This window comes from Choloepus didactylus, chromosome 17 (assembly GCF_015220235.1).
Source record: "Choloepus didactylus isolate mChoDid1 chromosome 17, mChoDid1.pri, whole genome shotgun sequence".
NCBI classification, from domain to species: Eukaryota; Metazoa; Chordata; class Mammalia; order Pilosa; family Megalonychidae; genus Choloepus; species Choloepus didactylus.
This window is the reverse complement of record NC_051323.1, coordinates 12,311,800-12,335,781: the sequence shown is the minus strand read 5'-3', so window position 1 is coordinate 12,335,781 and position 23,982 is coordinate 12,311,800. Positions and strand designations below refer to the sequence as shown.

The window sequence follows — 23,982 nt, the reverse complement described above, 5'->3', positions numbered from 1 at the left end:
ATCATACAATATTGTGAATGTAATTAATACAACTGAATTATATATTTTAAATATATAATATAGGGTAAGTTTTAAGTTTTATATATGTTACTAGAATAATTTTTTTTTTTAAATGTAGTACTGGAGAATACAAACAATGGTCCCTAATGTGTAATCTATGGAATCTCTGTTTGTCTGATGGTATGCAATTTCAGTTGGCTCCGGGGGTTGATAAGGAAGCATTTCTAATATGAGGTCTAGTGCATATGATAGAAAACAATGGAATGTGCTCACAATAGCAGGAACAAAACGCTCTTTCTAGAAACAGCAGATTGCAAGGATTATAGTAGCTCAGGTAAACTGCAGTCAGAGTTGTATCTTATTTTTCTCTGCCTCCTTCTTCGTAGATGTGCTCCTCAGAGGCAATTCAGTGGGACGCTACATATCTACATCTTGGGACTAGGAGTCAGGATTTTACATGCAGGCACATATGCTCCCTGTGCTAATTTGAGTACTGCACCAAATGGTGAAAAAGATTAAGGTGTGGGCTCAGAACATGTAGTGTTAGTCACAGCTGTATCAAAAACAGCATGGCTGAGAAAACAGCATTACAGGTTGCTGTGACTAAGTTTTCACTTTCCACAAATTAATACCATGTAATCTTTCCTTGCCTTTTGCTACTGAATTTTAACCGTGCCATGAGAAATAGCTGAAAAGACTGATCCCCACAGGAATATATTAGGTTGAGTAATTTTTCAGGTAACTCCTGTCCTTTTGATTTTGGGTTTAGAAGTCCCTGTGACCTTCTGGACCTAAGGATGTGTGACTGCTCTTTTGCTCATAATCAGCTTGAGGTCTTTGTTCAAGGGGTGTCCCCCATTTCTGCTTGATGCATGCTCAGTTAGTGTCACTGATGTGACTACCCCAGCATTTTTTTTAAACCATCATTTTTGAGTGTCATTTTTAATAAGTTATGCATCAGCACATACATAAAGGATTTTGCTTGCCTTCCTTGCTCGACCAGCCTATATGCACAAGCATGTCCATGTAATAATTAGAATTCTCTACTTATTCTCACCCAGTATCTTTTACTATGGTATTAAAATTACTTCACTGCAAGTTATCCAGCTTTCCCACAGGGCTTCTTTATTCGTCATCATTATTATGCCACTCACTGTTACATCAGTGCTTGAAAATGTTCTCAGGGAGTTTCTCCAGAAATTTGCAATAATTGGCAGAAATACTGGATCACAATCACTTGGGTACATCTGACTTCAGCAAAGATGAATATATCCTGGTCTATGTAGAAAGTATCTGGCATCTTTATTCCTCCATAGCACGAGAAGGTGGGCTTCCCAGCAGCAGAATCTTGTTTATGTCAGAGCTGCTATGTGGCAGTTGGTAGTGTGAATGGGAAATGTGTAAAGTGTTTTTAGGTTTCTGGAGGACGGGTAGCATATCAGTGCCAACTATTGTTGTTGTGAAGGAACCCAAGTCTAAATTGGTCTCTATGGTTGGATCGCTATGCTTAGTTTATTTAAAACATGGCATTTCGAGGGAATTAAAATAAGATTACACTGTGTCTTTGCCTTTTTTTCCCCTGAAGCAAACTGATTGTGTCTGTTTGCAAAAAAGATGAGCTGTAGCAGGGTGGTAAAGAGGCGTGTTTTTATTAATGCCTATTGTGGTAAGTTTTCTGTTGGTGTGATTTCTAATAAAAATAATTATCTACATTGATTTGTCAAGAAAGAATTGAGTGGGGACATTGTTTCAAAAGAAGAGAACAGCCTTGAGCAGTATGATTTATTTTTGGCATTAAAGCAGATGTTTCAAATTGAGTTTGTACAATCTAAGTTTGCTCGTCCAGTGGTTAGATGTCAAAATATATTCAGTAGAAAGCTGTCAATTTCTCAGTGACAGACCCACCCCAGATAGAATGTGTCATTTATTCTCTTGGGGCCACAATCATATTTGGCACTTGATATGTAGGAGGATGCTACCTGTACACCATTGGTTCTTAGGTAAGAGAGGATTGCTTTAGAGTAAGATAAATGACCTTACCAGACAATGAATTTATGGGACAAGAATGTAAATGTAGTGAGTAATCAGAGAGCATGTAAATAGCAGCAATGTAATGTTCAGAAAATTTGGCACTCAGTTTTCAAGATGTCTTTGCTGCCACAGGCAGTATGATAATCTTCCGTGGTCAGTTGTGATCTGAAGAAACCAAAGTCGTCTTTTGTCTAAGATAGGGGGTCCCTTATCTGGTGATCATGCTGGATTTATTTTTAGTGCTGCCTGGCAGTCTTTGCTGGTTCCCCAGGACTGACTTTGGTGTGCTTTCCTCCATTCTCCCATAGCTGTCTGTACTCTTTGATCACAGCATATGTTGCACTGAGGCATAATTTTTGAGTGTCTTTGCCTTTTTTTTCCATAAGCTACACCAGGGCAGGACCCAAGTCTTTCCCAGCATAGAGCAGAGGCGTGTACATACTAAATGCTGGGTGAGTGAAATATTGCAGTGTCACATGGTCCCCAGGGGTTGTCTCATGTATGCAGATGCTCTCAGGAGCCTCTGGATTTTTATCTGATTCCAATATCACCACTTTACCTGGTTCTTATTCAGATTTCCCTGTCTCTAAGCTTACGAGGTTGGACCAGACAGATAATCTTCAAGCCTGATCTAAATTTCAGTGATCTATTCATTTCTGTGCTGCAAAAATAACAGCTTATTTCATTGATCATTATTTCTAACTGATAACGTGTGTTCCCACAGGGAGCATGACTTCGGCAACTTCACCTATCATTTTAAAATGGGACCCCAAAAGTTTGGAAATCCGGACTTTAACAGTGGAGAGGCTGTTGGAGCCACTTGTTACACAGGTAAGAGGTTTTTGAAACACTTCGTTACCTTTATATGTTTCAACTGTAATGATATCTGACTCTCCAGAGAGCTGAGAAATCCTTAAAAGAGGATAAAGCATATCATATGCTGATTACTAAATACATTTTACTGCCTGAACTATGGACAACTTCATTGCCCTATAATATCTGAAGTGCCTTTTAAAAATCATACATATGATTTTTGAAATTAAGTTAATGAGATAATTGGAGAGAGGGGCCTTGATGAAGGGGGTCCTCATTTGCACTAATGAATCCAAAATCTAAATAAATCATTCCTCACTCACTTTCAAATGCTAATGAAGATGGGAAGAACCATATTGAATATTTAAAAGCAAAATATATTGATTGAATTATTTTTGCTTCAGTTTACAAAGCAGAATTCATCCTGTTGGAATGATGAGATGTTCTATTTTCATGTTGTCACTGTTGCCACGTTCTGCAAGATGACTTATCAACAGAAAAAGTATCCTCAGGAATTTTACATTTGAAAGTTAATTTTCAGTGTCTGGTGACACATTTTGTTTTGCTTTGTTAACTCTGAAATTCCTGGGATGTGAAGACTCGAGATGTTTTATGGTATATTTGTAGAGAATCATTAAACCAAATTGAGTACAGGCCCGTTGTATTTGATTCCTATGCAGTCATAACAAATTAGTACAAACTTAGCTGCATGAATCAACGCAAGTTTATTATCTTAGAGTTTTGGAGGTCGTAAGTCCTAAAATTAGGGTGTTGGCAGGGCTGTCTTCCTTCCATGGGCTTTAGTGGAGACTCCATTTCTAGAAGCTTCTAGAGGCCACCCGTGTCCTTGGCTTGAGACCTCTCTCCATTTTCAAAGCCAAAAGTCAGTCATCTTCAAATCTCTCTCCCTGACCTCCTCTTTCGTCTTCTCATCTCATCTCTGGCACTGACCTCTCTTGCTTCTCTTGATAAGGACCTTTGTGATTATCTTGGGCTGGCCCTGGTAATCCAGGATAATCTCCCCATCTCCATTAATATCTACAACCGAATCATATTTGTAAAGTCTCTTTCGCCATTTTATGTAACATATTCACAGTTTCAAGAGATTAGGACGTGGCACCATTGGGAAGCCATCATTCATCCTCCTGCAGTCTGCCCTCTGGACCCTAAAGATTCATGTCTATTCCATACACAAAATACACTAACCCCATTTCAAGATCCCCAAACACAACCCATTAGAGTATCAACACAAATTCAAAATCTCACTAAGTCTCAGCTCAAAAGTTCTAAATCATCTTTTATTAGGTACAGGGAGGCCCTGGCTATAATCTATCCTTGGGCAGAACGCTTCTCCATCATTCTACCTAAGAGACTAGACAGCAAGTCATCTGCTCCCAAAAAGCAGTGGTGGGACAGGCACAGGATAACAATCATGAATGTTCCAATTCCCAAAGGGACAAAATTGAAGGGGAAAAGGAGTCACATTTCGAGCAATTTAGAAAACCAAACAGGAGAACCCATTAGGTTTGTAGACCTGGGAATAATCCCCTGTGACTTGAGCTCTGCTTCTGGGCTGAGGGCTTTGTCCTCATAGTCATCACTGCTTCTCCATGAGGGGTAGCACATGTTTGCAGCTGAGTAGTCTTATCAACCTGTTTCCTGCCTATAGAATTTTAGGGGTCCAACAGTCTTCTTCATTCTAACTTTCTCTGTCCTTTTCAGTACAAACTGGCAGTGTTTCTGCTGCCGTAACACTCTCAAGAATCGTGTGGTTCTCCCACGTGTGTCTTGGGAGTTTATTCCATTAGACAAAAGGCTCCTCTCCAGTTCTTTCCCAAATAGTCCCATCTCCGCTTTTGTCTTCTACTCAAATGGTTGAGGAACCCATGAGTCACATGTGTATTCTCTTCAAATAGCCTTCAGTGTGGCTGATATTTCTGAGCTTTTTATCCTTCCAAGGCACTAGCAAAAGTGTTTTCTGTGCACACACTTGGATTTATATCCAGAGGACACTTTCCTGACAGTGAGTCTCTTAATTTTAGTCTTTTGTAATATGGATTGCCTGAGAATTTCCAAAATCATTGTCATGGATCCTTTTTGCGTAGCAGTTCTTCTCTTATTCTATCTCTTTCCTCTCATATTTTACTATAAACAGCAAAAAAAAAAAAAAGAAAAAAAAAATCAGACTACAACTTCAGGACTTTGCTTGCAAACATCTACTAAACATCTGATTTCATCGCTTATCATTCTGCTGCCCACTTGACTGAAGGACAAAATTCAGCTCAGTTTTCTGCCACCATGCTAACAAGGCCTCCCTTTCCTTGAGTTTCCAATAGCGTGATGTTTGGCCACTTGGATTGTCATCTGTAGACTGATCCACAGATTGTTATGAATCCTTAATAAGTGCAGAAATTGAGATTAAGCAGTTTGAAATTTTTATAGCAATTTGACAGAATGACTGTGGATTTCGAATCTGAAAATCAAAATTTGGACTTGTGTTTTTACATCTTTTCAGTGTTTTAATTATTCAGTTTTACTGTTTTTCAAAAGACCTGTAGTTTGTGAGAGATTGTAATACTGAAAATAGGGTCTTTCTTCACAGATAGCTGGAGAGGGACCTACTTAGGAGGTAATTTGGGGTGAGAACCATCTGGCCTGAAATGTACTTCTGCCAGACCAGTTAAAGTCTTAGAGACCTTCCCCTGGCCTCAGGTTCTCACTTTGGTGTACACATGGATATATTTAACCCTTTTCATTAGGTTTAAATGAAGCAAAATATTTAAAATATAATGCTTGATATAAAGCAAATGTTGAGTAAATAGAGTTTCCAGTTTTCTTTTTTTGCTTGCCATATATTCAGTTTTATACTAGTCATAAACTAATACTTCGTAAGTCAGTGAGAGGAATGCATGGGCTAACACAGTATTACAGTTTCACTACCTTTTATTTCTGAAAATTTCCATGTATTTGTATTTTGCTCTTGTACTTATCTAATAACTCATGGGTGATTTATCTTTTTTCCTAGTGTTCCTATCCTAATTTAGAAAAAAAATATGAAAATCTCAAAAACATGATTTTTAAGGGAGGTATCTTTTTATGATATATTTCCCTGTAAGATTATGCCTGTTCTAACATGTCTACTCCACCCCCCTTCCCTGGATTGAAGCGTTGATGAGGATGCTGATGGGACTGCTGACTCTGGGAGGGCATATCTACATAAAAGGAGAGATGATAAAATATCAGATGTAAATGCCATGATCAACATTTAAAGCAAACGGTGGAACTGAGAGAAAAAATAAACCAAGCTCCACACATCCAGCTTAGGGAATAGGAAAAAAAAACCAGCAATATGCAGAGACTCAATATACCTTAGTTCCTTGTAAAGATGGATGGGAGATGAAATAAAATCAGTAGTTAAGGAATTCAGAGTAAAATTCATTCACTGTCATAAGAACAATGACATTAGAAATTTACTGGTGATAAATATTTAACATAGCCAACAAAGTTTTACCTCATTTTCATAATGACATAAATGGGGGTACATGCTTATCTTACAATGTGGAATGGCAAGATTCCTTTTGGAGGAATTATAGAAATCATGTAAATTGCAAATGAGAAGGGATTCATCTTAAGAAATTTTGGTCCTTTGTAATGGTGCCTGAAATTTTTATGAATTCAAAAAAGTAAGGATTTTTAATGGGCTGTTTTATGTGATAATTAACTTTATTAGGAAACTAAAACATTTTGTTAGGAAACTTCAGTAGTAAACTGCAAAACTGTATTAGGAAATTAAGAAACATCCTTAACTCTTGAAATCAAAAGAAAATTACAAACTATATATGAGAAGATAAGAAAGGAGATCCCTACGTAATAAAATTTATAGTAAACAGTAAAAGCTGTGCTCAGTACAGAATTGTAGCTTGCAATGACTTTGTTATTAAACAAAAAAGATAAGATAAATTAAGTACTCATCTTAAGAAATTAGAAAAGGGATATCAAAAGAAATTAGAAAAACAGAATTTAATAACATTGAAAGCTGGCACCACTGAAATAGATTCCAAAAGTAAAAAGATTAAATAAATTCAAAATTGGATTCATCTTTCAAATGGCCAAAAAATCCCTCAAGACACTAATTATGGAAAATATAGAGAACAAGTATATATAAGATTATTAATGAGAAGCAGGCGTAACCCCAGAAACAAGAGAGATTAAAAGAAATATAATAGAATATTACATGGAAATCTATGCCAAAAGAAACATGAAAACCTAGAAGCAGATGAATTCCTAGAATAATTTAAATTACCAAATTTCATCTAAGAGGAAGTAGAAAATTGAAATAAGTTATAAGAAAGATTCAAAAGGTGTTTAAAGATCTTTTTCTGAAAAAAGCGTAAGCACATAAGGATGCACAGCTGAATATTATCAACATTCAAAGATCAGACAATTGTAATGCTATTTTAACTATTTCTAGCCACAGAAAAAAAGATGGAGATTTCCTCAGTCTTTTTGGAGGAACCATTATTTTAAAATAAAAAAATGCAAAGTACCTGGAGATACCTTAATATACCTTTAAAAAATGGACAAAGTTGTTTCTATCTCATTTCTCAACTTAAATAAAAAAAAAAAAAACTACTGAAAATATTAGTAAATAGCACTCAGCAGCATACTAAAAATCAGTATGGCTATAGATATAGATACAGATACGAATTTAGATATAGGTATAGATGATATATCATCAAATAGGATATTTTTACAGGCCTTTAATGATGATTTATTATCAGAAAACAAAAATAATTTGGTGTAGCAACAAATCATAACCTAGATGCCGTGGTTTGAATGTATTATGCCCCCCGGAAAAAGCCATATTCTTTGATGCAGTCTTGTGGGACAGACGTTTTGGTGCTGATTAGATTTGCATGGAAATGTGCCCCACCCAACTGTAGGTGATAACTCTGATGAAATATTTCCATGGAGGCGTGACCCCGCCCATTCAGGGTGGGCCTTGATCAGTGGAGCCACATAAATGAGCTGACGGGCAGAGGGAACTCAGTGCAGCTGTGAGTGACATTTTGAAGAGGACAAGCCAAGAGGGACACTTTGAAGAATGCACAGGAACTGAGAGAGTTGCTGCAGATGATGGGACAGTTTGAAGACAGCCATCAAAAGCAGACTTTTGCATCGGAGAAGCTGAGAGAGGAAAAACGCCCCAAGAGCAACTAAGAGTGACATTTTTGAGGAACTGTGGCCTAGAGAGGAACGTCCTGGGAGAAAGCCATTTTGAAACCAGAACTTTGGAGCAGACGCCAGCCACATGCCTTCCCAGCTAACAGAGGTTTTCTGGACACCATTGGCCATGCTCCAGGGAAGGTACCTGATTGCTGATGTGTTACCTTGGACACTTTATGGCCTTAAGACTGTAACTGTGTAACCAAATAAACCCCCTTTATAAAAGCCAGTCCATTTCTGGTGTTTTGCATTCCGGCAGCATTAGCAAACTAGAACAGATACTAAAAAGCTATTTGATAGAGTTTTGCAATTATTTCAAATTAAAATTCTAAATAGTCATAGAAGCGTATTAGTCAGGGCTCTCCAGAAAAACAGAACTGATAGGATATGTATATCTATGTCCATATCTATATCTATATCTATATCTATATCTATGTCTATATCTACACCTATGTCTGTATCTAATGTTTATATGTATTTATCTATATCTAGGTATATCTATATCTATCATCTATATCTATAGATATATCTAGGGAGGAATTTATTACAGGAATTGGCTCATGCAACTGCGGGGATTGGCAAGTCCAAAATCTGTAGGGCAGGTTGTTAAGTTGGAAACTCCAATGAAGATGAAGTTGAATTCTCCAGGAGAAACTGGCTACCTTAAGTAGAGGCAGGAATAGTTCTTTCTGAGTTCTGAAATCCTCATTTCTACCTTTTAAGATCTCCAGCTGATTGGCTGAAGAAACTCCCTCACTGCTGAGGGCAATTTCCTTTGTTGATGGTTGATGAAATCAGCTGTAGATGCAGTCAACTGACTATATATGCAAATTCATCTCCAAAGTAATAACCAGGCCAAAACTCTTTGACCAAATACCTAGACACCATAAGCTAGCCAAGTTGACATATGAAATTAACCATCACAAGGAGGAAACTTAAGAATGCACCATGTAAACTTAGGAATAGGACAGATAAAATCTCTTTTTTGTGTGTGATATGATTGTATACCATTAAAGTTAATATGAGTATGGGGTTGTGTGGTCAGGATAAGATTAATATATACACATTGCTAGATTTCTTCTATTCTGAGCTGCTAGAAACACAAAAGCATTCTCTTTATACATGCAAAAAATTTATAGGGTGAATTATTTGTCCTATAGGTACATTAATTTTGTAGTCTTGCTTTTTTGACAGTTTTGTAATTTTGAAACAGGGTGGCTTGAGTGTGAATCTAACATTCATGTTGGTGCTTTGAGTAAACTTAACCTCTGCTCAGATATCAAATATGGATAATAATAATTTGTATCTCACAAGAATATTGAAAGGTTAAATGAGATGATGCTTTACAGTGATTAGTGAATGTCATCCATTGTGTTGATAGTAACAAAGTTTGCTCTTTATACCTAAATAAAAATAAATAAGTGGCTTTCATGTATTAGAATATAGGTGTCACGAATAACATAAGGATTCATCTGAGTATATTTTAGAGAAAAAATTTCCTGCAAATTCAGAAGAAGAATGGTTTACTAACTAAACCATTTAAATAACTAAAGCAGAGACTTCTGAAGTAACTGGGAATTCAGCTATTACTTTTCAGTAAGCTAATTAAGCATATGCCATCAAAATAGGAGAGAATGGAATTTGCTCTAAGTTTTTTCTTTCTTTATTTAGAAAGATGCAACTTTAGAAATAAGACTTATCATCTGATGAAAAATGTCGTTAGTATTTGATGTGCTGTTCTAAATTGTCCTGATGTGAAGGGACAACCTAAGAGGGACTCTCTAATCACTTCCAATATTATTTTGAGTAACTTTGGGAGCCCTGTGGTTAGACTCTGGTGTATTCTATAGTTGGATCATTTTAAATTTTACTCAATAATTAATAATTATCTCAAATGGTAAATAATTAAAACTTTCTATACTTAAAAATATTGTTCGAAAATTTTAAAAAATTAACTGTATGCTTATTTTTAAAATAATTGATTTTCTCCCCCTTTCTATACTAATTCTTTATTTAAAAAATCACCTTTGTGTGACACACAGTAATAGTTAATTCCCTTGATGCATTTAAAATCAGGGAATCAGGGCATCTAGAGATGAAAGTGATTTCAGAAATAATTTAGGACAATACTTTTATTTGAGGGATGAGGAACCTGATGCTCAGAGAAATGAGGTAGCTTCTGAGAATTGTGTGAGTGCCTTTTGTCACTATAACATGCGCTTTCTTATACAATTTACAAAATAGAGTATTTTATGGATGAATTAACCAAAGAAATCAAATGGTAAATTGAGAGAGCATTGTACCTTATTTTGGGTTGTCCAAAGAATATCATTATTGAGGACCACCTCAATTTATAATGCATTCATGAGATTCAGAGATTGATACATTTGGGTGATTTCCATAGTGACACTGTTAAACTAACCTGTTCATGCATCTTTGCTGAAGGATAGAAGTGTGAAAAGTGAAGAATGTTCTTAAAGCAAATGGTGTGAATTCCATTAGCTCTATTTAATTCTTTGACTAACTATATGTATAATGTGGTTGAGCTGTTTTCAATTTTTTCCTTCATTTTTATTTGCTTTCTTAATTATTTTTATACTAATTCCCATTTTGATTTTTGGAAGATATTTTTCTTATTGCCTGGAAAAATGTTTCAGTATATTCATCTTTAATAGAAGATTTTATGCATGAATGAATTACCTAAAATACTATAATATTTAAGCCTCTGAATCTCTACTTGTTAAAAAGGGAAAGAATAAATGTATATTAATAACAAGCTTTGAAAATACAGGTTGTGAAATAAGAATTTACCTTTATCATATATATTCATATTTAATTGAAGACTATAAAGTATTTCTACTGTTTTTAAAATATGGATTCATTCCCTACAGATTAAGATTAAGGTTATGTTTTTGAAAGTAGGTGCATGTACCTAAAGTAATTAATATTTTTGGAAGTACTTCTTTGAATTGAGGTCATATGGTAGACTACTCGGCAGTTACTATTTGCCACTTCTGAAAAAGGAGTCTAATCGACTAGTATATGGTCTGGAATTAGATTAATTTCTGTTTGGGGATTATGCTTAAAGTGTTGATGTCTGCTACCAGATGGGATTGATGCTCTTTCTGATATATGGCCAGCTGTTTTGGCCCTGTTTTGAAGCTTGAGTAACATGGAACCCTTTAAAGAGGGGAAAAAAAAATCCTTCCCAAATCCCAGAGCATGATTATAGTGGCACAGATGTGGAATCATGTATACACATTTGTTTATAAATAAGGAAACCTACAAAATAAGTATGAAAAATTACAAAATAAAAAAATGGAAATTAACATTAGTGTGATGAATGATGTTCCTCTGCAGAAATTAAAATCATTACATGAGAGACACACCCTACTTGTGCTATGTCAATCCCCTCCCACCTTTCATGCCCAACTACTGCAAATCACAGCGACTCAGGGCCCTGTGGCATCATTTTGCCTTCACTTGCCATAAATACACTCACGGTTAGCATTGCAGCGTCTGCCTCTGTTTCCTTCTCCTCAGCCAAAGAAAACTAAAGTTATGTTGCGAAAGATTATTATGACTCCAGAAGACAAGCTAACTGTGTTAACAGTGATGACACAGACTAACCTGGCCTCCATCAAAATATTTATTTTCAATAATTTGTAGCATAAATACAGTGATTATTTATCAATTCCAACAAAAGAAATCCCATTTAGTTGAAGGTAAAATGAAAGAGAAATAGTAGGCACTGTGAAATGAGTGCCCCTATACAACCTGAACTTGTTAATTTCTTATTCTTAATGAAAAAGGAGATAGTTGGAGTTTTTCCCCCCACACTTTACTGGGGCCCAGCTCACCTATCCTGGTTCTCTATCATGTGATGTTTGGGGCTTCACCCATATGGGTGGTTCAAGCCACTGAATTAACTGCTCTGTGTTGCTTTCATTAGAATCCTATAGCCCCTCTTCACTACTGTGGAATTGGCCACAGATAACTTAGAGCCTTTGAAGAGAAAAGGGGGACGAGGCCCTAAACTATTTCTTGAGTGTCTGGTGCCACACTCGGAAGTTCTCAGTAGTTCCTGTTTACTCCTTTCATCAACCGTGTCTGTCCATTTTACAGATGATAAAAGAGAGACTTAGATTATGTACTAAATGATCTAATGTGAGTTTTGCAGACTGTATATGGGAAGCTACTATGGGAAACATGGGCTGAAAATACTGAAACGGTACGTTGCTAGTTCATCAACCACAAAGAATGTATAGAGTATAAAAGGAAGAGAGGAAAGGAATAAATTGGAGGTGGGGGGAAAGGGGTGAGAACTACCAACATTAAACAGGCATAGAAAGGGGGGCAAAAAGGAGAGGATAGAACTTATTCATACAGTAAGAATTTGGTACCTTTTATTTTTTTTTGCATCAACCAAGTTTTATCCGTAAAGGATGTTTGCCAACATGCCAACATGGCCTGAGCAAATTCCTTAACATTCAAATTATACTAAAAACTCATTTTCTCTGTTAAATGGTTCATACATATGAATATCCGGACATAGCAGTAACTTTCTTCTTTGTTTAGGTTTAGCAATAAACTCAAGCCTTAAAAGTAATTTCCCTCTTGTATTTTTCATGTCAGTGAGTCATTAGCAACTAACTATTTTAAATGGAAGAATGAAATTTAAAACTAAATTTAAAAAATGAAAGTAACATCAGAGAAGAAGAATAATTTTTTATGTGCTAATTTAAACAGGACAGTTAAGGAAATCTTATGCATGCTAATTAAAAAATTTTAAGGGAGAAATTGCAGGAGGTTAGGCCAACAAAGTTGCTCATAATATTTTGGTCAATATAGGAACATCTGAGCTGGAGACCGAAAAAATCCATTACACTGAGCGTGAGAATTCCTGTGAATTGACAGAGTTGCATTGACTCGGAAAGCCCTCAGCTAGCAAACTAATTGAGATTAAAGGATTGGGGCATGTCAGTACACCTGCTTTTCCGGTTCTTGTCATTTGATTGCAAATGCGAAAGATGTTTTGTTTTCACATAATTAGGAAGCAGAGAAGGCCAGCAACACAAGTTATAACCAACTATTTTTTTTTCATTCAGAAAACGACAACACTCAGGCTTTCCTTTAACGTGGATGACTTGCCAATAGTGGCGACATTGCTGTGTCTTGTTTCTCCGCCTGGGTTTGGAATGTTTGTGGTTTTATGGCTTGGACTTGGGCTCCATCTTTTCTTTCTCTACCCATAGGCTTAAGTATCATTGATAAAGTGGCAACACTCGAACAGTATACCATCCGTCCACGCCTTTCACCGAGCCCTCTTCTCATACCCAAGCATTCTCCTTGGTTCCTTTTTTTCCCCCAGAACTGCCCACCTCTCCCAACTCTGCAACTAAACTGGTTCCAAACTCAAGTGACTTCTCTCACTGTGACCAATGCACTCACCCCCTAAATAATCCCCCATCCCTCTCCTCCTCACTTCCTGTATGTTCTCTGCACAGCAGCAAGAGTGGTCATTTAAAACAATGTGTAGTTTCATTTTACAATTTCCCTGTGTATGACTCTACAGTTGCTGTATTTTAGGATAAAATTAAAACTCCTAACATGTCCTGATTTATCTCCTGCCTCTGTCAATGTAGTCTTGTTGGCGCTTCAGTCACCATGCCCCAGCACAGAACCCCTTCAGTTTCTTGGAGACAAGTTCTCTCTTGCCTCTGGACTTCGGCACATGCTGTTCCCTCTTAAAGGGATGATGATGCTCTTTTCTGCCAAGACTGGGCCCCTCACATCTTTCACTTCCCGTCTTATCATTCCCCTAGGGTCCCAGAGGCCTTTTGTGAGCACTTTTTAAAATTATATGCCTCCCACCCAAATTCACTATGCTTTATCCTTTTCTTTCTTTCAGAGCGCTTATCAGAATTTGTAATTGTCTTATGTTTGTTTGTATTTTGTCTGTTTCCTCCTTTGAGTGAAAAGCTCTATGAAGCAAGGAATGAAATCATTCTTGTTCACACATTTATCCCTAGTATGTTGGACACAGAAAGTGTTTGATAAATATTTACTGAATGATTGAATAAGCCTTAAAAATGCAGTTTGTACATTTTCTTTTTGCCTTCTTCATTCCCCTCAAATTAGTTAGTAGTAAAAAGTAATTATCTGTTGCAATTGTTTGTTTTATGAAGATGTTGGCAATTATAATTATTGCTTGTTGTTATGGGATTTCAAGGGTGAAAATATTCATTAGGTTTTTAAGAGTGTGTATCAAATCAATGTGTTAATAACTAGTGACCAAACTAAGTAACATTGTTTTGTTTTCATGGGTTGACATCTGTAATATTTTATCTTTGTAATAAAAGACAGTATATATATATTGTCAGCATTTTGCATGTATATATATGTATAAGCATATGTACACATAGAGAAGATTAGCAAGGCTTTCACATTGCCTTTAAATAGTCTTTCTGTTTTCTTTAGTAAAATAATTTTGCTTGACCTTGTGTTCAATGAAACACTTCTTCTCAATTACTAATGTTCAGAGGCAATTATGGGCCTTAAATAATGTCGAGCAAAATGATCTTCATTAAAGTTTCTCAAAAAATAATGCACTTCCTGTCATTCACACTGGAGTTGGGATATATTAGTGTGTGCATGGCTCTTACAGCTTTTTGTACCACTTAGTTGACTATCAAAAGAAGCCCCTTTATTGCCTCCTGGTTAGGATTGCCAGATTTAGCAAAAAAAAAAAAAAAAAAAGCAGGACCGCCAGTGAAATTTGAATTTCACATTTAACTGGACATCCTGTATTTTAAATGACAGTCCTACTCATTGTGAATACCTTTTTGGTTAGGCTTTTGTGGAGAAGATGTCAGTGTTCTTGTTTTCAGAACTATGAAGCTCTGGGGAGTAAGGGAAGTGGGCAGCTGGGAATAAAGGATGGAAATATATATGATGGGCAGTATGTTAAATGTTTTACTGCTGTGTTTTAGTTTCTTTGTTTCTAAAGCAAATACCATGCAATGGGTCGGCTTAGACAATGGGAACTTATTAGCTCACGGTTTTGAGTCTAGGAGAAGTCCAAATCAGAGTGTCATCAGGTTGATACTTTCTTCCTGAAAACTGGTTGTCTGAGACTGGCTGCCAGTGACCCGTGGTCCTTGGCTCCTTGGTCAGTGCATATGGCGGCCTCTTCTGGCTTCTTGCCTCTCTTCTGGATTACATTGACTTTCAGTATCTGGGTGCTCCCTCTGGGTTTTGTGTCTGACTTTCACTCTGTTTAAACAGGACTTCAGTAATCCAAATTCATTTGGGACACAGTTTAACTGAAGAAATACCTTGAAGAGATCTTATTTACAATGGGTCCATACCCACAGGAATGGATTTTTATATTTAAGGACATGCTCTTCTGGTGTATGTACTCCAAACAACCATGCTTTGTAGGCTTTTCATACAAGTAAATTATAGAGATAATAGGGTATATTAGTATGAGCAGTCATTAGTGTTTTCCCTCCTTCCAGGGAGACAGTGCTGCATTTTTCGGTTTGGGGTTAAGGATTCTAAGTGAGCCCTAAGAATCTTAAACATCCATTTGTATTTAACAGAATTTTTCAGAAACTTCTTTTTAGGGCTGATGCACAGCTTCCTTCTATTTGCACAGTTCTTTCTTTTGGAGTTTCTGAGGAGAGGTAATGCAACTTGTTACTTCAGATAATTGTCTTTCACTAAAAGGGAATGTGATTTTATTTTGGTTACCTTTGGCACGTGTTTAATCTTGGACTAATCCCTGTGCCAACTCTTGGAGCTCTGGGCTATTTTTTCTAGTGCTCATTTGGAATTTTTTATGAAATACAACTTGTTTTGATTTAGGTCAATTAAGCTAGAAGGTTTTTTGACCATAGAAAGAGGTGATGAATTGCAGGTACAAATCCAAAACCCTTGAGGATCACACATGTCTCTATTTACCTCCATAAATACAAAAAGGCAAGAATGTCCTTAAAATCTGTTTCAGGTCTGAGGTTAGAATTGATTTAACAGCTAATTTGTAAATTCTGGATAATATCTAATTTAGTATCTCAAGAGATTATGTTAGCAATATAGGAAAGAATCATCAGCAATTAGCCATACTGTACTTCCAGAGCAGTTTTTGACTATTGCACTTAAGAAAGTTAAAATTCCTTTCCAAGACGTGTCCCCATTAACCTTTCTTTTTGCTGATCTCCTGCCACTCCTGCCTCGATTTCCGCCGTCAACCCAGAAGGACCTTCTTTCAATTCCTAGAACTCTGTGATCTCTTATTTCAATTGTGTCTGGCAAATTCTCTCCTTTTTTCCTTCCTTTACACTGGCTCGTACATGTGCATTCTTCAGCTTTGATCTCAGATGCCTCCTGCTTAAGGAAGCTTTTCTGACACCTACAAAACTAGGCTTTGTTTCTCTGTGTTCCCAGAGAATCCTGCACTTTCCCTATCGTGTTTCTTACCACAGTATTATAATTCCTGTGTGTGTGTCTGTGTGTCTGTGTGTTTGTGTCTGTGTTTATGTGTGTTTTCATATGCAGGCATGCTTGTATGTGTCTTCTTTGTTATCCATTTGACCATACATTCCATTTTCTGTACAGCCTTGTCTTGTCTTGACATGACATGTAATAGTTTCTTAGTAAATTTTCTGTTGAAGGAATAAACAAAAGATGATTTCTTTTTGACACAGTAAGTGCCCTCCTCTGAGAACTGGGACTCTTTTCTGCCTCTCTTTTTCTCCAGATCTCTCTTTGGTTAGGCAAGACTCCAAATTCAGCAGAGCTAAGATTCAGTTTTCTGGAGCAACTCAGTTGTAATTATTTATTAGGTTATACCATCCTTTTAAAGTATGTATTTTTAAAATGGGCTTGGGAGAATGTTCTGTTTATTGGTCAGTCTTTTTACTAGTAATTTTGAACTTTATCATCCCCAGAGTATTGATAGTCATTATCATTATAATGTGGGATTAGACAAATGAAAGTTAAAAAGATGCTTGACTTTTAAAAAGATTTCCTGCAACATGTTAGTTAACTTTAAAAATGACAAATGGAGTATAAATTACTTGGATATGATGTTATTACAAAATATAGCTATTATTGTAAATGTACTATGGAACCCTGTGGTAATGGCTGTGATGGCAATTTCATTCTAAAGTGCAGTTTTTAATGGCTTATTTAACACAAACTCCCAATTTACAATGTTGACTGAAACTTCTCAAGCTTGTTTTCATCCCCAAAGAGAATTTTATAAAGAGTTGAAACAAAAATCCCTTTATCTGACTTATTGAAGCATGGTAAAATGATTTTTTCCAAAACTATTAAAAATTTCAGAGTGTTTTGGAGGCTTCTACATTTTTAAGTGTTTTCCAAACTTTTTCCTTCACATAAGCATCTTTCCCAGAAAGGACAGACCCTGATGTTAATAGAGTATTCAGAATTTTTCAATAGTCAAACATTACAGAAGATTGCAATTTTAATTGTACAAAATGGTATCTTACTGGTAGACTGGGAATGAAAGGATGGCAGATTTAGTTTATTTATTTAGAAAACTATTCTACATCAGTAGGTAGGTAGTGTATGAATAGTAGAAGTAATGACTGATTTTAATTCCATGGGTTTATTTTTGGTCCTCTCTATGCATTTTGTGTCTTCATTTTATTCATCATCAGCTCCCCACTGCTCTTTTGGATACCCATAAACCATGAACCTGTTTGTTGTAGATTGTATGTGCTTACTGGAATTGTCCTTACTATCCAAATGTCATAGATGATTAACCACACAATTAGGGGATACGTGTTAACATGGGAGATTTTCAGATGTTCCTTCAAGATTTTTTACATCAAGACTGAGCTAGGTAGCAAGGTGGCCATCTACTGTAAATACCAGGGTCAGGCTGGAGAGGAGTAATATCAGGTATAAGAAATGAGTAGTAACAGAATAAGCAAAAGAATTTGTGAAGAGTGCCTCTGAATGGGTTGAATGCTGTGGCAGTGACCAGTGAGCTGTTTGCCACACCTGTTTCCTCTTCTTTCTGGGCTCAGAGCTTGACCACTTTCCCTGGCTGCACTTGTAGGTAGGTGAGTACGTGAACTGTGAGTAGGAAAGCTGATGCATGTCCAAGACTGGCCCTTTAAGGCTGCCCGTTTGTCTTCAAGGTCTTCTTTATTCCCAAGGCTTGATGCAGATGAGTACAGTGACATTGGACAATACATGCTGAAGCTGGGGGACCCAGAAGATGTAAGGAACCTGGAACCCTGAATCACCACTCGGAATATCTACTCCAAACTTTGGGCTTGTATTTAGAAAAAGAAAGGACTTTCATTTTGGTCATTTTGTCACACTTATGTTGTGTTAAGCCACTGAAATTTGGAGTATTTATGTTATAGCAGCCAGCATTACTTACCCTAACTTCTATAGTACAATCACATGGGCCAGCATAACAGCCTCTTAGATAAAGCAGAAAATTATTTCTCGCTTCTAAAAGTTCGAAGTGTAAATAGTCCAAGGGTTGGTGGTTCTGAGTCACAGGATAGCCTGGGATCCAGGAATCTGCCAATGTTTCTCCAACATCTTGCCATCCACCATTCCCTTTGATTTTCCCTCATTTCCTGGTAAAGAATGCTCATTATTACAATATCCATATCTCATTTACTGAACTATGTAAAAGGAAATATCAGATATGTCCTTTTCTTTTGGGGGTAAAGTCAGGATATTTAACATATCCCTTCCACTCATATGTCTTTAGTGAGAACATAGGTCACATAGCCACACACAGTTGCAAGAGAGACATACACTTGGTGGCTCTATTTCTAAAAGGAAGAAGGGCAGAATGGATAGTGTGGGACTATTAGCAAGTTCCACTGCATGTGCTCTTGAAATGAGTTCTGGTGTTTATCTGAGGACACACCACCTCTAGGCTGATGGGCTTTGCTACTTTGGCCATTGAAGCAAAAAGCACATTCCAGCAGTCAGCATCCTTCATTACCTGGATTCACTTCCTGACTGTTCAGTTTAGCTCCTGGTCCCCGTGTAGAGATTGTCAGTGACCCAGCTGTGGCTGCTCATTGAAAGCAAATACCACCACCAAGTTTAGAACCCTTTCTCAAAACATGTGGGAAGAAGACTGATTTGCCCCTCACCAGAAACATACTTACCATAAACATATATTGTGGTTTCTCTCCATATGTTCAGGTGTCTTCTGAAATTAAGCTGAAGCTGTTTTGAGGATGAGAATTGTCTTTTGAGGGTGAGATCTAAGGACAGGTTTGACTTGTTTCTGTTGAGATTATTTATTAATTTCATATAATTCATAACCGTAAAAGTCAGGGGAATGCAAAATTGAAATTTCTCAGGATGAAAGCTCTTTTTGTACTTTGGTTCCCTTAGATTCAGGCTTCCTGAGTTTGAATGAGAAATGGATGGTTCATTTAATTCTTTCATTCTACAGATATTTCTAAAGGATACAAAGATTATAAAATGATCACTAGCTTAAGGCTGGTAAAAAGGAAAGTCCATGGGAGCATGGAGATGGGAAGTGCACATTTATTCAGGGCCTGGATTTGATCTCTCTTATCCTGTATTCTCTGATATTTTCTTGTATTCTCTTTTGGAGCAGAACTCATTTTCTTTTATTACAGTTTAGACTGCTCTTTTAGATATTTTCTCCTTGCATTACATACTGGTGAATTGGAATTATATCTTCAATTTTTTACAAAGCACCTGTTACTAAAGTCTGTGTGGTTACTGTTCCTATACTTTGTTCATGCCAATCCGCGTTTGCTTCTCCATTTTGTTTGCTGTTCTTCTCTGCCACATGTCTCATAACTCAGTGCATTTTAGAACCCTATGTGCGGAAATAGATTCTTAACCACAGCCTGGATCCAAGTGTCCAATGCTGCTCCAACTTTCCTAATGCACAAGACTCCCGTCCCATTACAGTCAGTCTTTAAATGACCATGGGGAGATGCTAGAGTTCAGTGAGTCTGTTGATGGTAGTTATTTATGAAACATAGTTGTATAGATAAGATGATCAACCGTGTACAAGGCGTGGTCCAGCGAGGGCACAGGGATTTCCAGGACGTACCTTTTAGATACTTTATGTATCAGAACATTTTGGTCTGAGTTTTGACTCTGCTAATAGACATGTGACTTTTCGGAAATTACACAATTCTTTGTATAAAATTAAGCTATTAGAATCTATTTTTCCTGTACTTCCTTCCCATATGAGGCAAATTGATTCCCTTAAAATGTCCCAGATCTAAACCACCATAAATGTGTGTGGCTCAAGAAACCCTGTCAACTCTGTTGTAGGAATTTTCTAGAATGTGTTGGCATGGCAAGCTCCGTAATTAACCCCATACTTCTGAACTCTCTTAAGTTTCCTACTTCTACATCTCTCCTATGTCTCTGGATTCCAATTAAGGAAATTCACTTATCAAGACTCTGTTACCAATGCTGACTACAAATATGTCATCCTCCTTCCTGGGTGCCACTAATACTTTCCTGAGATACCTGGGTTGTGTCTCTGTTCAGTCTGGGTTGCAGTGGAGATTCCAGATCTTCAATTCTGTGATTCTGACCCATAATTAGAACTTTAAGCAATGCAATAATTCCATGGATTACTGAGGTGCAAAAAACAAGTAGGAGCAGCCTGCCATGAGGTAATCAGAAACAGGACATCCAGGTATCATGTGGTCAAAGAGAGAAGGAGCCACTAGCATGAGCTTAGTTACCAAGATTCCCCTAAAATTGCAGGTTTGGCAATTCACAGAGCAAAAAGGACACACATGGCTCCGTATTTTCAGTTTCCCTCAGACTTATAGAAAATGATCCTCAAGACCATCATTTCTATTGATGAAAAGAAAAAAAGGTGGAATAATCAGTTTCACTGATTATTTCAAATAGGCCTCTGAGAGAAGAAATGAAGATTAAAGTGAGAACAAGTACAGTGGTTGGGATTTAAACCTTGTTAGGGGACATTAGAGCATATGAAAGAAACAAAAAATAAATAAATTTTCTAATAAAGAATAAGTAAAAGAAGTGAAGAAAGTTCTTGGAAAATTTGCAGAGAACTGTTAGTATTAGAAACATGCAGGAGGTAAAATTGTAAATGATAGTAATTTGTGGAAACTTGGAAGATGGTGATGTCCCAAATTACAAATGGGCACTGAAAAGGGAAAATGGAAAAGGCAACTAAGTTTTAGCTAGATAGAAATATATTTTACTTGTCTATGTTGCATGAGGCCTTGGTACTGGGAATTAATTCTAAAAATTATGCACTTGAGTGATGCCCTGCTTACAACAGGAGCCTTTTGTGATGACACTGGTTTTGTTTATCACTTTTTAGGTGGAGAGAGGGCTGGGGAATGAGAATACAATATTTCTGATGTTAGAAATCTTGCACTGAGAAGGCTTTCTACCAAAGCCAAACTGCCAAAGAAACCATTCTTTCTTTCCACCTGAACATTGAGTCATCTCCAGAATTGTTTACCAGTGTAGTTTGCTTCTCTAAACTCTATAAATTCAGTTTCTATATGTGTGGTGCTTTTACTCTAATGATTAAGCAATACCACCAGGGTTAAAGTGTGCAAAGCTATATCTATTCTAATATTAGTAAAGTTCTTTGGGTTGACTGTAACAGAATACCCGAATGGAGGTGGCTTACATAGTAAGGTTTTCTTTTGCCCACAAACCTGGGTTGGTTCATAGCTGAGAAGGGCCAGGGCTCAGAGTCACATTTCCATAGTTTTCTTGGTCTAATCCTCATGGTCACAGAATGGCTGCCACTAAAACATGATGCTCTCCTACACAAACCAAAAGAGCAGATGGGAAAGGCCAAGACTTGAGCTTGCAATCTCTCTCTTTAAAAAAAAAATAAAAAAAATATTGAGGATAAAAAAATAATATATACAATTATATATATTTTTATATTTGTGCATTTTTATATATGTATAGCACAAAATTTCTCATTTTAAGTGTATCATTTGGTGGAATTAATTATACTCTCAATGTCATGCTAAACCTTAAAGCAGGGTTCTTGAAATGTAAATGAAATTACTTAGACAACCACTGTTCTAGTTTGCTCATGCCGCTGTAATGCAAAACACCAGAGATGGATTGGCTTTTATGAAAGGGAGTTTATTTGGTTACACAGTTACAGTCTGAAGGCCATAAAGTGTCCAAGGTAACGCATCAGCAATTGGGTACCTTCACTGGAGGATGGCCAATAGTGTCCGGAAAACCTCTGTTAGCTGGGAAGGCACGTGGCTGGTGTCTGCTCCAAAGTTCTGGCTTCAAAATGGCTTTCTCCCAGGATGTTCCTTTCTAGGCTGCAGTTCATCAAAAATGTCACTCTTAGTTGTACTTGGGGTATTTGTCCTCTCTTAGCTTCTCCGGAGCAAGAATCTGCTTTCAACAGTCATTTTCAAACTCTCTCGTCTGCAGCTCCTGTGCTTTCTTCAAAGTGTCTCTCTTGGCTATAGCAAGCTCTCTCCTTCTGTCTGAGCTTATACAGTGCTCTAGTAAACTAATCAAGGCCCATGCTGAATGGGTGGGGCCACACCTCCATGGAAATTATCCAGAGTTATCACCCACAGTTGGGTGGGGCACATTTCCATGGAAACAACCTAATCCTAACTTTCCAACTTAATCCCCACTAATTTGTTTGCCCCACAAGATTGCATCAAAGAATATGGCTTTTTCTGGGGGACATAATACATTCAAACTGGCACAAACACTAAATCAACTTTGGCTGGATTTAATATAAGGATTTCTCTAGAGGATAAGGTAACCATCTGTTGTAAATTGGTGATTTACACAACAGAGTATTGCAAAGTGTCCTACCCACAGTGGCAGCCTTGGTGTTTTAGAGTAGTCCCTCTAGGGCCTGTGTAAATATTTGGGCTGTTTGTGTGCTTGTGGGAAATCACGAAGGCAAGAACTTTTGAGGTTTATTTTCAAGTTTTTTTTTTTTTCTAGAGTGTCTTTGTATTCATGCTCAGAGGACTAGATGCGATTTATATTTCAAATGAATTTCCAGTGGTTTACCATTTCCTAGAGCACTCTACCGTGTATTTGAAGTTCCTTTTAAAAAGCACTACTCCAATTTAAACTCATTTTAAGCTTGTTGAATTGTTTGTTTTTTTAAAATAAATGAGAGTCTTTATACCTAATGCATTCTGGCATGAATGGGTTAAGTTCAATATATATATAGAAGTTTGTTATATATTGAACTTCTATATATCTAGAAGCTCTATTACATTGAGAATGTAAACTATATATATATAAGTTCAACATATATATATATATATATACACACACACACAGAAGGTATACAAAGAGTAAATTCTGAAAATGGAATTTCAGTTCACCATTCATGTCATGCTATTCTATAACATGAAAATGAATTGCACTCTTGAATGCTGATAGCAAATTCCTTTATTACTGGCCATTTCATGTAGAAACACAATCAATCTTAGCATACTGAGTGGTTAGTAGATGTTGAGTTATTTGCAGAAGACGTATATTAATGTATTCAGGTTTGTGCAGCAAATTAAGCACATTGCTGAAAACCACAAAAAGATGATTAAACTTTAATGCATTGTTTGTAATATTTTAATTAGCCATGCATTATTTGGCTGTCCGATACCAACTAAAATTCCTAACACTATAAACTTGAACATCTTTCTCTTTTCTGTCATTTTGGAAAATCATGGAATTTCTGTCCCTCCTTAATTTCTAACCAGGTAGACTTTTAATAGTTGAGTGTTTTAAGACATTTGGAATGAGTGCATTAGCTAATTCATTTCCCTCACATGTTTTAAAACTCTCTGCTGGTTTTTAAAATGCTTCCCACATTTGCCTTTTCCATTTATGCATCTCCATCAGTGAATAATG

The 23,982-nt window shown here is 36.7% G+C and overlaps 1 protein-coding gene across 2 annotated transcripts in view; it reads left to right on the top strand.

The window, feature by feature from the left end:
• CTNNA2 (catenin alpha 2) overlaps nucleotides 1-23,982 on the top strand; it is a 1,138,501-nt gene that overhangs the window by 140,772 nt on the left and 973,747 nt on the right. For both annotated transcript variants that reach the window (XM_037807219.1, XM_037807218.1), the window contains exon 2: nucleotides 2,756-2,862. In XM_037807219.1, the coding sequence (XP_037663147.1) occupies nucleotides 2,761-2,862 (102 nt within the window). In that variant the 5' untranslated portion in view covers nucleotides 2,756-2,760. The remainder of the gene's footprint in view (nucleotides 1-2,755; nucleotides 2,863-23,982) is intronic.